Raw genomic sequence first — 14,427 nt, 5'->3', positions numbered from 1 at the left:
TATTCAAAAAAATAGTTATATTAATTTTAATTTTTTTAATTAATTAATTAAGTAAAACCATAATAAAGACTAAAATTAGTTTTTCCTAATAAAGAAGAGAGATATTTTGAGTTTTTATTTATTATTTATAACGCAAAAATTGATTTGGAGTTACTTTTTATAACAAATAAGCCATAAATAAGAATTGAGATGAATTCTCTGTTTAAAAATGGTCTTAGTAAAATTTATAAAATGACAAAAATACCCTGATCCCATGTCAAATCCCGGGTTCCTGACTCCGTTGTAACATGCTACGCACATCTCCGGCCACCGCACCCTTTGCACTCTCTCCGCACCTCAAAATCGCACCACCTCCGCTTCCTCCGTCCGCCGTCATACCCTTCTTTTGTTGAAGTTCCTCACAGGAGACGTTCCATTCCAGATCTAAGCCACCATCACTGGAATCGCATTCATTCACCCAACACTGATGAATCCGCTGCTGCTGTCTTTAACAATTTGAAACTCTAAAGACGCAACATCGACTTCCTCTCACGGTTTGTTGAGATTTGAATTGATTTTTCAAATTTGTGTTTTGAAACCCTTTTTGCAAACTAGATTTTGTAGAAACCCTCAATTGTTGTTCTGTCTGGTGTAAAGGAGATTTTTGGTTATGTCATTAGAAGGCCTGTAGAAATTCCAATAAGAGTAATAGATAAGTGTAAGAAAATCCTGAGATAGTCATGTTGAAATTATTTCAATGCAGTGATTTATATGTATTTTGTGCAAAGCTTTTTGTTGAAATTATATGCGAGTGCGAGTGATAGGAACAAATTTAGACCATTAGATCTTGCATGAATGACCAAGAAAGCTATATGTACAACCCTAGTCTAAGATCTGATCTATTTTACTTGAAGAACGTGGAGGATTGAAATTCTAGAATTTTTTGGTGAAGGTAATTAATTTTGTTTGTGTACTAAAATGCTACAGGATTTTCATGGGAATCAGTAAAACGGAAGTTAACCTGAGGAGGTTGCTTGCAGCTGCACCTCAGCAACAAAACCAGGCAAAACTTGTTCATGTAAGTTTGAAGGAAATAAGCCTCCACTCTTTAATTTTACTAATATTGAGGTTGTGTTTATCTCAGTAAGCTTGTAAGTTGTTATTGTCTTTAGTTTTCTTGAAATATACTTTTAGTTTCTTGCTGACTCTGGAAAGTGGTAAAATGTAAAATGATCATTTGTTGACTTTGCAGTATGTAGCTACCTTGCGGGAACAATTGGAACAATTGGCTGAAGAGAAGACACCAGAAGGCTTACCGAGGTAATGCACTACATTTGCTTTGCAATTTCTTATACTTAAGAGTCTTAGACATAAGTGAGACAAAGTAACTTCATTGTCTATTCATAAGTCAGAACATCATTTTTCCCCCTTTCATGTCCTTCACTTGGGTTTAAATATAGGAATACCAGAACTTGCTGAAATTCTAAGGATTAGATGGAAGGAGACTAGATATAATATATTTAGTATTCAATACTTCTTTCTTTACTAATATTCATGACCAAGAATGAGTGTGGCCCAATATTGTGCCTAGCATAATAAGACGCCTTATACAATAGTAATCTAAATGACTCACTTTGAACATTGTTTATGTTTAAAAGTAAAACTGGTAATTTATTATTAATAAAAGCTACTATATTCCTGATACATTTATGTGTTCCTTTTCCTGAATATTGTGGATTAGTGTTTGTGTCTGACTCTGGTCATGTAGGATTTCAAAGGCTACAATAAATGAGTATTCAGTGAAGATTGAGGCCATTGCATCCAAACTGGTTAACTCTGAGGTGTGTATTTCTAATCTCTTATTTTACTTCAGGGAGATATTGGACTGAAAAAATCTTGGACGCTACCTATAAAGTTCCTTTTTTGTGTTCCAACAAAAGATGGAAATTCAAACTATATGAAGATGGAATTTGCACATTTGAATTTTTGATAAAGAAAGGAATTCTCATTTTCACTTTGGTTCTAATTTCTAAATTTCTGAATAATTTAACTATGCTCTATAATTACTACCTACTCAGCTAAATAAACACCAAGGGCTTTTTTGAACAATGGTGAAAATCAAAATACATAGTATGAAAAGTGTATATAAACACTTCATTGCTTGAATTTCATCACTTGGTTGGAATGAATCATGTGGCAGAAAATGGAGCTCCTTTTGATTTGTTTACCATTCTTCTGTATATCCTATTTTATCTTGCTGGAATAGACAGATTGTCATATTAACCACTTGACGTTGCTACTCTTTTTTCTCAGCCTGATGTACAAGAATCTGATAACAACTTTGAAAGGACCACTGATAAAGAAAACCGCTCTGAAATAGAGGCCAAAAAGCAAATTCCTCTTTCTCCTTCTTCTGGATTAAGAAGAAGATCTGTGTAAGCCCCACAGTGCCTTCTTGCAGCCATATATGTTTGTAGGTTGTTTTATTGTTACTTATCTTTATTCATCAAACAGACCTGCCCCAAGTTCTGAAGATAGACCACATGAGCCTGCCGAGACTGGTCACTCACCTGTAAAATTGGATGCCGCGGCTCATGCACACATTGAAAAGCACAGGTATTGCTTAATTGGGTTGTAATTTAAAATTTATGTTATGTTGGATTTTGGTATTGCGGTTTGGGGAGTCCATAACCTTTACACCTTTTCACTCAAAGTCTATGTTATGTTGTTGTATATTCCTTATTTTTTTTTTAATTAATCTTCCTTTTATTCTTTGCAGAAAGTTGCAAGAGGATTTGACTGATGAGATGGTTGTGCTGGCAAAGCAACTCAAAGAGAGTAGCCTCATGATGAATCAATCTCTACAAAATACTGAAAAGGTCTAATTTTCACATATTCAGTTTGGTCTGAGTTTTATAACCGTTAATTAAATTGATCATTTTCTCACCAATCTAGTTAACAGAATGCTGCCATTGCATATAGTTGATGTATTATTGTTTGTGGTTTGGGTCGCAGATACTCGACTCGACTGAGAAAGCCATCGAGCATAGCTTGGCAAGCACCGGCCGCGCCAATGTGCGAGCAACAGCAATATTCTCAGAGAGTTCCAAGACTTCTTGCTTCACTTGGCTGCTCCTGTTTGTAATGACTTGTGTATTTGTCATGGTTATACTTCTAATCCGTGTCACTTAATATATGAAAATGACTATACATTATACCTTCCCTAAAATGTAAAGTTCCTTTTCTTCAGGACATCATGCACTTATATATATTTGTACTTGTTAGTCTCTCTGCTTAGTAAATGATTGAACAATGTTTTATTTTTTTAAATATCTCACATATTTAAGTCAATTCAATTTTGGTTTATGATTTTCAGTCAGTTAAACGTTTTGATGTTACTATAAAAAATATTTTATATACACTAAAAATTAGGCACTAAATTGATCACTATTTATTTATGTATATTTATACATATTGATATACATAATTTTTTAATTAAATAATTAGTTACTAAAATAATAAAATACGTCATAATAAAATAATGAAACTTGTGACAGATTGATAGTTAAATTTGCTTATAGTAGTATAATAAAAATGTTTTATGAAATATTAAATATGTATTTTTATACACAATAGTTGATTAATACTTAAGCTATCATATTTTGTAAATTATCTATTATTGAAATATTTGTAACGTAGAACGCCTATAATTCAGGCCAATAATGTATGGAATTCGATTTTTCTTTAAATAATTAGAATTTGGCACTCATTTCGGTACATTTAGATTGAGAAAAAATAATTTTTCTTATTTAAATGAGGAGACAAGAAATATATTATTTGAATATATAAAAGTAAATAGAAAATATAAATATTCTATAGAATCAACATTTTTTTTTATATATAATTTGAGTTAGATATACCTGTGATTTTAAATCAATTCTCCAATCATGTGATTAAAAAAAATTATATTAGTGACTAATTTTGGTATAAATATAACATGGTCGTTGTTCATATCATTGTCCTGTTAAAGGCGCCACTGTGCAGAGAGAAGTTGGTTGATTCGTTGAGGGAAGAAATATGAGAGTGAGACTGAGACGCTTCTCTTCTTCACCATCACCTCCCAAACACACACTATCTTCTTCTTCTGCGAGTCAACCCTCAAATTCTCCACCCATTGATCACTCTTACATCGCTCGCATACTTTCCAGAACCGATTGGGCTTTGTTGCTCAAACACGAATTCTCCAAAAACAAGGTATCTTTACTCAACCCTCGTTTTGTTGTAAGCATTTTTCAGAATCAAGATAACCCTTTACACTCCATAAGGTTCTACACGTGGGTTTCTGCTGCAAACCCCTCTTTGGCAAATAATCAAACACTTCATAGGGTATTAGGGAACACTCTTTATAGGAATGGCCCTGTTGTTTTGTCTGCTGATTTGATTAAGGATGTTTCTGATTCCGGTTTTCGGGTGTCCGAGGAATTGTTGTGTGTCTTGTTTTGGAGTTGGGGTAGGCTTGGTTTGGCCAAATATTGTGGTGATGTTTTTGGGCAAATTTCATTCTTGGGGATTAGCCCTAGTACTAGATTGTATAATGCACTAATTGATGCATTGGTGAAGTCGAATTCGATTGATCAGGCTTATTTGAGGTTCCAGCAGATGTCGGCGGATAATTGCACCCCGGATCGGATCACTTACAATATCCTCATTCATGGTGTATGCCAGAAGCGGGTGGTGGATGAGGCGCTTCGATTGATTAGGCAAATGAAGGATAGGGGGCATTTCCCTAATGTTTTCACCTATACAATACTAGTTGATGGGTTTTGTAATGCAAGGAGGGTTGATGAAGCCTTCCGAGTTCTTCATACGATGAAGGAGAGTCGAGTTAGTGCGAATGAGGCCACGGTTAGGACATTAGTTCATGGGACTTTTCGATGTATAGAGGATACAAGTAAGGCACTTGAATTATTATCTGATTTTCTTGAAAGGGAGCCTACCCATTTTAAGTTAGGTTGTGATACCATTTTGTATTGCCTGACAAATAAGTCGATGGCGAACAATGTAATTGTGTTTTTGAGGAAAGTGCTAGCAAGAGGCTATGTCCCTGGAAGTTCCATTGTCAATGTCATAATGGTTTGTTTGGTAAAAGGAGCAAATCTTAAAGATACTTGTGAGATGTTTGAAAGTTTCAGAAAACTAGGTTTGAAACCGGGGGTTGATTCTTATCTTTCACTTCTTGAATCCTTATACAAGGACGGACAGAGCGGGGAAGGGGATAGAATCTTTGATCAAATGACTGTGGATGGTCTTATTTCGAGTGTTTATGTGTATAACATGATTATTGATTGCTACTGCCGAGCCAAAATGATGGATCGTGCATCAGCGATTTTTAGAGACATGCAGCTTAAGGGATTCACCCCAAACCTTGTGACATTCAATACCCTCATTAATGGCCATTGCAAGGATGGAGCTATAGCCAAGGCAAAAGAGCTGCTGGAGATGCTCTTGAAAACTGGACTCAAACCCGATATCATTACTTTTAGTTCTATAATTGATGGACTTTGTCGAATAAACAGGACTGGGGAGGCTTTTGAATGCTTTAATGAGATGATTGAGTGGGGCATCAATCCAAATGCCATTGTTTACAATATCTTGATCCGGTCTTTATGTGCAATTGGGGATGTTTCAAGATCAACAAAACTTCTAAGAAGAATGCAAGAGGAAGGAATAAGCCCTGACACATACTCCTATAATGCTTTAATTCAAATTTTTTGTAGGATGAATGACACTAAGAAAGCCAAAAAGCTGTTTGTTTCGATGTCAAGATCTGGCTTAAATCCCGATAGTTACACATACAGTGCTTTTATAGAAACACTATTGGAGTCCGGGAGATTAGAGGAAGCGAAGAAGATGTTTTACTCGATGGAGGCAAATGGTTGTCCTCCTGATTCTTATGTATGTAATTTAATTATTAAAAAACTGGTTCAGCAAGACTGCTTCGAAGACGCAAAAAACATTGCAGAAAAATGCAGACAGAAAGGAATGTCCTTGAATCCTGTGTTCAATTCATAGAGTCGGTTTTTTCGCCAAGTTTCTGAGATGCTGCTATTGTTGAGCATTCTACATGGAATGTATTATTGCCAGACAGGTACCTTCTTGATACTCTTTCGATTATTTGTTAAGAAAATAAAATGATCAAATCAATTGAAGTAGGAAGGGTGAATTAACTTGATAACTAAATAGAATCTATTTGGATTTTGGTGATATCTTTGTTAGCAACCTAAAATGTTAATAGGAGCTTATATGTTTAACATTTAATTCTAACATAATCTAAAAAAAGTTTGGGAACTAATTTGGAGTTTTACTTTTTAAATTGAGTTTTAGGGAGGTTATACTGATCTTGTTTGAAAATGCTGGGTTTAAGATGGATCTTCATTTTCTTTTATAGAGAGATTTATATATATATATAGATGGTATAAACACAAATATGATTATGATTGGACATTGTGGCAATATGTGATTCATATAGTCGACCCTACCTAGTTCGACAAAGCTTACTGGTTGTTATTCAGTTTTATTTTGTTTGAGAGAACATTTGAGGGAAACCATGGAGCTAATCTAATTTGTTTATATATCTATTATACATATTGTTACCCCTTAACAACAGATTGAGATTTTTTTTATTTTTTATTTTTTATTTTTTCTATTTTTATTGTTATTGCAACTTGATTAGATATGCTTTAACGGTTAAATTTTCTCTCAGCTTGAAATCTGCTGGACTGAAATTGGATTGTGATATTACTAAAATTCTTGGTTTTGAGGATTATGAATGAAACTTTGCCTTTTCTTGAAGCAGCTTGAGCTTAGAAAATGGAAATTACAGAGATTAGGTAAGCTTTTAAAATCATGATATTGTTAAACTTAAACTTATAATCTGCTCGAAAATATAACATGTAAATTGTAACCTCTTAATTTAAAAGGTGTAGCGGCCATGAACACTCTAATTAAGTAAACTAATGATGATTTTTTTTAAATATGCTTTAGTGCAGAAATTTTGATTAAAGAAAATGTTAAAATAAAGTGAATAAGAATATTGCTTCCACAGTAGCATCGGCCAGTAAACGCTTGTGAAATTTATTATTCCAATAAAGTCATTGTAATTAAATCCTCTCGTAAAATATTCGACTAATACACCTAATTAGTGGTTAAAGAATTGAAATACATTTCATATTGATTAATCTGGCCTTGATAGAAATGAACGAATGCATACCTAATCTTTGTTGTAGCTTTTGTCAAAGTTAAATGGGTGGTTAGGTAAAAGCCTAGAAGGGCACTTTACTTTATTGAGAAAGGGAATGAGTGATAAGGATAATGTTTACAACAAAATTATTTCTTTGTTATCTTGTCTCGTAACATTTTGGTTACATTTGGTGGCATGCAATAAATTGCTCTCAAGGTAGTTCTGCTAGTTAAGTACGAACTATAAATCTAAGTTACAGAATTTACATTCATCGAAGTTAATGACATCAAAGAAACCAAACTAAAAAAATAGATTCAATATTTTAATTCAATGTTCAGAAACTGTTATCATAAAATTAATATTCAGAGTTTAGTGCTTTGTATCATTATAAGGGGAAAGGATCCGGTAACTTCCTCTACACATAAGTAGAATAATACATTAATACTACATATTCAAATCTTTTTATAAATAAAGTCTAATTAAGTTAAACAATGGAATTTGAAATAATACTACATGTTCATATTCTGGCCCAAATGATAAATCAGACTCAAATTAAGTTAAAAGGCTCAATTTAAAAGATTGGTCTTTCTTGCCAATCCGACCTCCACAAAGAGGTCGGAGTCAACGGGCTCCGTAAATCTCTCTAGAGATCTTAACAACCCTAAGATAAGAAGACTATTATTCACCATCAAAAGTGGAACTACTTCAACGGTGATTATTGGCTCAGCTTCTATAAATACCCTGGCACATTCGATACCTCTTAGTTCTAATACTCTAAACCTACTTAACTCCTTGCTGACTTAGACATCGGAATGTCTTGCAGGTACCACCCCCCATCTATTCAAACACATACGTACAATTCAAACGGCGGTTCCGAACGGAACTAGTCGAAGACCACCATCCTTCAACATTTGGGCCTTTCATTTGAGCCCAATCATCCAGTTTCAGATAAGCCCCGAAACACTACCTATAACTAATTTTTATTGATGTTAAACCAACTTAATTAGACTTGATTAACAAAAATACTTGAATGTGTAACATTATTCATATAAGTAAATAAATAAATTAAAAAATAAGGGGAAGAACTTGAAAAGAAAAGAAAACCAAATTTATGTCATAAAAGCAGGTGACAGGAGCAATCTACTTTGACCCTAAGCAATAATGACCCAAATTTGGTGTTAAAAGAATCTTCCAAGCCACATTATTGTTTGCGTGAAACCACTTTCCCACCTACAAATAAAAATTTAATGGCAATGGGTCACCAAATATGCTTGAACCAAGAATGAAGCAGCTATACTACAAATATGGTAAAAATATATTTCTGCACCATGTCAAGGGCTTGCAACTATTCTTGAGGCCTTATAAATTATAATAAATCTAATCTATCCATTTTATCATATACTTTTCCTAAGAACCATTGGCAATACGCCACTATACTCAATTTAAAGTTTAAAGCAACTCTAAGCAAACAACAGTATTCAACATGCATAGTGTGTTCTGATGTCATTTAAATGCATCAAACAAACATGTAACTCGGAATCAACAAAAACAAAATGAAAATTCAAGGTGAAATATCTACAGTATATTCTATGGGTCAAAAGTACCCAGGAGCCTATGATGATAGATACCAGATTGCTAACCCATTGTTTCTAAAACTAATTAGATTTGCTGCATTCTGTTCATCCATCATTGCCAACCACTAGTATCATCCCTGTACAAGCTTTGAACTTACATTATATACAATGACAAAAACAGGTTAGCAAAGCCGAACTACTTCCTAGAATTGGGTGGTGACAAGATCTGCAAATATTTTGCCAAAAACCAGGTATCGAAGAATAAATGATGGCAGCAACTGAGTATAATTTCAGATTTGTTCCAGTTAAGCAGAGGAACACTATTTCCTGATCTTCACCACGCAGAAAAGGCCATGAATTGGCCAACAGAAGTTAGATAAAACCATTATGTAATATAGCTATTACGCAATTTACGGTACCCTAAGGGTTCATAAGCAAGCCCTCCAATGGTTCCGCAAATCTGGGTACGTTGAACCCTTCTGAAAATCAAGCTAAGTCTGCAAACAAATACAAGAATGAGTCGGTGAGTATCTATTACTAAGCCTAGTGCAAAGTACATGTGCAATCTAAACTCGGTTAGTTAATTAAACACAAAGGCCAGAGACAAATAGATACAATATTATGAACAATGTTAAAAACAATAAACCGACCCAGTTACCTGACAATTTTATAAATTATGCATTTCAGAGTTAAGTTGGGTTGCTGGATTATCCAATGATTAAACCCACTTAAACCCTTTTTTTCATTTTTAAGTACATTGACCTACCAAATATATGAAAATAACAATCCAGGATCCAGAGTTCCTATCGTGTAGAGCTCAATAATAGAACCTAATGAAAGAGAAGGATGTAGAACTTATTCACTTGTGTGTAAAGCTTGGTAGACATGGTCAAAATATTGTTACCCTAGAAAGTAGAATACTGTGTTTTAATAGTCCCTTTTTCAAAATGTCTAAATACATTAATTTTTTAATGAATCCAAAAAAGTGAAGTTGACACTTAAGGGAGATTTGGTAAAGCTTGTGCTTTTCGAAAGTTGCCTATCTTTTTTGTTTTTTCAAAAGTCGTAAGAGTTATGTTTGCTAAAACAAAATAAAAGTAGTTTTTAAAAAGCCTAAGTTACAACAATAGTGTTTGGTGAGATCACTTTTAAAGTTTAAAATAATTATAATAGACATAAATATAATAAAGAATAAGAATATATTTGGTTATTCATTAATATATAAATTTATATTAAAATTTTTAATTTTGAAAATCACGGTTTAACTTTGAAAAGTAACACAAGCACAAGAATTTTTTTGTTTTACAAAGTGTTAACTTACACTTTTGAAAAGTTCATAAAGGTGCCAAGATTTATAACAAAGGCATGCCAGGGTAGAATAAGTCCATTTTTCTACTTTTTTTTTTTCTATTTCGTTCATTTGTATCTTTGAGAAGGATGCCAACAACGACCACATATATGTTGCGCCGCTAGAAGAGAAACCACCTATTAAGTATGGCTTGGGGCCTCCTTGGACACCAAAGCCCAAAAGAAGACTCTTCTGCAGTGGCATGCATGCATTTCTACTAATCAATTTAAATTTTAAGAGAATTGATTCACAATGGCATCTTTCCAAGGAGGATGTCTCTATCAAAGCAATTTCTACTAGCATTAAAAAGGAATAATAGTTAGTGGTCCATTCAAGCATTTTTTCAGTATGAATAGGTCCTATACAAACACAAATGTATCCAACCTTTCCTGGCAGGAAAAGCATAGTTTGTTGTATTTTATAGAATGCCAAGTTAGGTTTGACTCAAATTCCTAGTTTGATAGATAATGGTAATATCCAAGTGTGGGTTGTGTCAAGCAATGGGTTGTGTCAAGCAATGAATTTTCTAAGAGCTTCAATTGTCAAGTAAAGGCCTAATATTGGTTTATAAAAACTTACTCATTATTTGATAAGCCAAACACGTTCTTGTTGGCTACACATATGTATATTAAGAAACTTGTTATGATAAAGAGGGTTATGTTGGGAAGAGAGACAGACTATATGGACAATGGTAATATAGTAAAGCTCTTCACAAATTACTAACAAACTAAGTTGATAATTAAACAATCTAGGCACAGAATGATTACCAAATCAGAAAATCACCAGATACTAAAATCACATCAACATGAATATGGGAATTCAAAACACAAAATGAGGGTATAATTACACGAACCATTTTGCAAAGGAACCGAATGAAAAGTCAGTACTCAGTAAGGGACATTTGGCCATGTGAAACAAGTTTTAAGGGGATATTCAGTAAAATAGCACCCATGGAAAGCAGATGAAAGTAATTATGAACTGCATAATATGTTAATATATCAGTGAGCAACCATAGTCATAATGGGTTTGCATTTCGCAACGCAGACTGCAATAAGATACTCAAAAGACAACAAGGTCAGGTCAGTCATCACCCTCACTGTAATATGTTTCCAACATTCAAGGTGTTTGAAAACAACACAATACTAATATGATATTCCAATAAGTCACTATCATATGGAATTATGGATTATGGTATTAAGTCAACAGTTTGGAATGGAAACTGCACAGAGAATGGATATGCAGATGACATAATCTAGTGAAAGATAATGGTTAAAACAGACGAGTTACACATTATAAGATGGCTTTACCTCAGTGAAACAATGCCTGAAACTCAGCTTCAGCAAAACAAGAAGGGCTTGAATCTTACGAATTCACCCATTACATATGGAGAGCTTGCCTGTCCACTCATCAGCTACCCCATAATCAAGGCTGAGCTCTCTCAGTGGAGGGATATTCTCCATTGCAAACAGCATAAGGTGAGGGAACATCAAATTGTTGTGATCATACAGAACAAATTGAACCATAACATTTGGACTTGAACTATGGCTCATATAGCAAGCAACGTTTCGGACTGTTGACACATCCAGAGAAAAATCCAAAGGAGGAATTGACGGATAAGATGGACGCACATAGTCCGAGTTTACCTGAGACAAATCACCCCATTCTGCCCACCTTTCAGAAAACCGATTAGGATATATCAACGAGTCACCATTCATCGTCAAAAGCTGTGCTTGCTCCCTAGTCAAAACAACCCCTGCATACTCACAGATAAAAGCACCAGCTTGAATAAGGTCCAAGGACCTTACTCCCCAACCTGTCTGCTTCGACCTAAAAACCTCCAACCTGTTCTTCACCCCATTCTGTGACACACGGTTCCTACATTGAGGTGGACAACTGCAAAAAGGGCCACACTCAAAAATCAAAGGCTTCCCCCTCACAAGGATCCCCTGCTGATTATAAGGAAAATCGCCTCCATTCTTCATACTGCAAAAGCATCCATCCGTACAACCGTCGATACAATCACACCCAGTAGCAGTCCCGCTCTGATGAAACACAAATGGAGGGAAAACAGTTGTCGGAAGATAATCAAAACAAAGCGGCTCCTTACTATCATCAATGTCATTAAAGAGCCGAACCGCAACCTTCTCCTTCTTATTGGAAATATCAACAGAAAGACAATACATTGGTTGAAAATCCACTCCACTTTTCCTAATACTCCTAGCTTCTTTAAGAATAGCACTACCCATCTTAGGCTGCCCTTCAACCCTAACAAGCTTATACTTATAAACACCAAAACCGGACTTTCCAACATCAAACCAGCACTCGGATATCCTATATAAACCATCATAGACATAAATCTTACCGGATTTCGCAGCGGCTCCCTCATACTTCATCCCTCTAATCACTCTAACCTCAATATTATGATACATACTCCTCTCCAATGCCAGGTTCCCACTCTCCAACTTCTGGTGTGTGGCTTGCCTCACGGAATTCATGGCCTGCCCGCCTTGTCCAGTGTAGATTATGACATCTCCTTCGTCCATATCATCCTCGTAGCCACCGGAGACAATAACACTCGTTGCAATTGGCTCATTGTTGGGGCTCATGGAAGCTGCCAGGTAATCAATGCCAGCCTGGATCTGACCGTGCAATCCAAGGAAACACAATTCCATCCGAAAGAGGAACACGTCGCCAACATACACACCGGGAATCGCTCCGACGATTCGCTTATCGCGGTTCAACCAAAGATCCTTCATCCTCATCATCTGCGCCGCACGAATATCCCCTCTTTGCCGCATCCGCCGCGCCATCTTCGCATCAGCTTCGCCCCTGTTGACTGTTTCCGTCTGGTTATAGCCGGCGCCATTGTCAGTCGCCGATTGTTGTTCCCCGGCGGATTCAGGAGCTGGCACGGCAACAGAGACGGTGGTTTCAGCTGAGGAAGAACATTCAACGGTGGATTCAGATCCAGCGAACGGTTCATCGGCGGCAATAGTAACAGCGTCAGCGACGGTGGCGGCGGCAGCGGCAGCTCTCCTCTCCTCCTCGGCGGCGGCAGCTCTCTTCTCGGCAGCTCTTTTCTCCTCCTGGACGCGCTTCTCTTCCTCGATGGTGCAGAGAGCGCGGATCGAGTCGTAGATCATTCTTGTTCGCCTCACGACCTCACGGAAATGAAGCTGCTCGTGAAGGCTGAGTTCGGAGACTCTCACTAGCTCCTTCTTCTTGCTCACGCGCTTCGAAGGAGCCGCGACGGTCAACGACGAAGATGGCGGAACGGGAACCAAGGCGCGTGAATCCGCTTCGGGCGTTGCCTCAGCTTCAGCTTCAGCCTCAGCCTCAGGTTGGGAATTAGAAGCAGAAGCATAGGAAAAAGAATCCTGAAAATTCGGCTGCGACTGTGACTGTGATTGTGGCGTCATGGGTTCCGGAACGGCGTCGTTTTGGAAGAGAGTATCAGAGAAAGCTGTACGGAAGAGCTGAGAGACTCGGAAGAAGTGGTTGTAGAGCTCGGAGTCTTCATGTTCTTCTGGAGAACCAGACGCGAATGGTGGCGCGTGTAACTCAAACTCGTTGTTGTTAGGTTGTGGTTGTTGTTGGTGAGGGAACCAGTGAGGGTATTGTTGGGAATTATTAGAAAAGAAGAAATCGTCGAGAGGCTCTGGTTTTGGAACTAGTAACGGCGTTTGTGTTGGTTGTAACGGTGGTGAATGAGGGTGTGGGTTGTTGCTTGGGGTTTGGAGTGAGAGAAGAGAATCCATCGTTTGAAACGGGAAAAGAAATGAAATGTTTTAAGTGAACGAGAAAGAAAGAAGCTACATTGGAGGCATTTTATTAAAGTTCTTGTTTCTCTTGGGAAGAAGAGAAAGAAAGAAATGAAAGAAGGAAGGAAGACCCGAAAATGAGTTATGAGGCGATTTTTTTTTTTTTTGATGTTGTAAAGAGGAAAGAGTCTGAGTGACGAAATAGTGATGATGATGAGACAAATGGAGTTGGAGTCGCCACTTCACCTCAGAATTGGAGTTATTGAGGAAAGAGAATTTGCAAAAAAAAAAAACCCACCAACATATTTAATTGTTTATTTATTAGTAAACAGTAATTACTAATTGCCACTAGTCTTGCTTGTATTGGTGTTATCAACAAATACGATGTATTAAAGATATATGTTAAGATTATAAAACAAATTAATTTTTAAAATATTAGTTTTGTATTTATTAAAAAATATTTAAAATATTTTATTAATAATAATTTTATTATATGTATTTAAAATATATATTAGTGAAATTTTA

General features: G+C 36.0%; 3 protein-coding genes across 4 annotated transcripts; 2 read left to right on the top strand and 1 right to left on the bottom strand.

The window, feature by feature from the left end:
* The first annotated feature begins 225 nt into the window (after nt 1-225).
* On the top strand, nt 226-3,309 carry LOC107476966 (uncharacterized). Its single transcript, XM_016096920.3, has 8 exons — nt 226-533; nt 967-1,057; nt 1,232-1,299; nt 1,748-1,820; nt 2,293-2,414; nt 2,494-2,595; nt 2,759-2,858; nt 2,995-3,309. The coding sequence occupies exons 2-8, from the start codon at nt 974-976 to the stop codon at nt 3,169-3,171; spliced, it is 726 nt and encodes a 241-aa protein (XP_015952406.1). The 5' UTR covers nt 226-533; nt 967-973; the 3' UTR covers nt 3,172-3,309.
* Nucleotides 3,310-4,008: 699 nt separating this feature from the next.
* LOC107476955 (putative pentatricopeptide repeat-containing protein At3g16890, mitochondrial) lies at nt 4,009-6,964 on the top strand. Its single transcript, XM_016096908.3, has 2 exons — nt 4,009-6,127; nt 6,743-6,964. The coding sequence occupies exon 1, from the start codon at nt 4,057-4,059 to the stop codon at nt 6,049-6,051; it is 1,995 nt and encodes a 664-aa protein (XP_015952394.1). The 5' UTR covers nt 4,009-4,056; the 3' UTR covers nt 6,052-6,127; nt 6,743-6,964.
* A 743-nt stretch (nt 6,965-7,707) lies between these two features.
* LOC107476937 (histone-lysine N-methyltransferase family member SUVH9) lies at nt 7,708-14,073 on the bottom strand. 2 transcript variants are annotated; one of them, XM_016096898.3, is made up of 3 exons: nt 11,449-14,073; nt 9,213-9,290; nt 7,708-8,449 (listed from the first exon to the last, which is right to left on the bottom strand). In XM_016096898.3, the coding sequence occupies exon 1, from the start codon at nt 13,897-13,899 to the stop codon at nt 11,512-11,514; it is 2,388 nt and encodes a 795-aa protein (XP_015952384.1). In that variant the 5' UTR covers nt 13,900-14,073; the 3' UTR covers nt 7,708-8,449; nt 9,213-9,290; nt 11,449-11,511. The 2 variants fall into 2 exon arrangements, with proteins under 2 accessions (XP_015952384.1, XP_015952376.1); XM_016096890.3 differs by lacking the exon at nt 7,708-8,449 and having other exon boundaries at nt 8,681-9,290.
* Nucleotides 14,074-14,427: the final 354 nt, after the last annotated feature.

This window comes from Arachis duranensis, unplaced genomic scaffold, assembly GCF_000817695.3.
Source record: "Arachis duranensis cultivar V14167 unplaced genomic scaffold, aradu.V14167.gnm2.J7QH unplaced_Scaffold_165934, whole genome shotgun sequence".
Taxonomy (NCBI): Eukaryota; Viridiplantae; Streptophyta; class Magnoliopsida; order Fabales; family Fabaceae; genus Arachis; species Arachis duranensis.
Note: the sequence above shows the minus strand (reverse complement) of the source record. Positions and strands in the feature narration are given on the sequence as shown.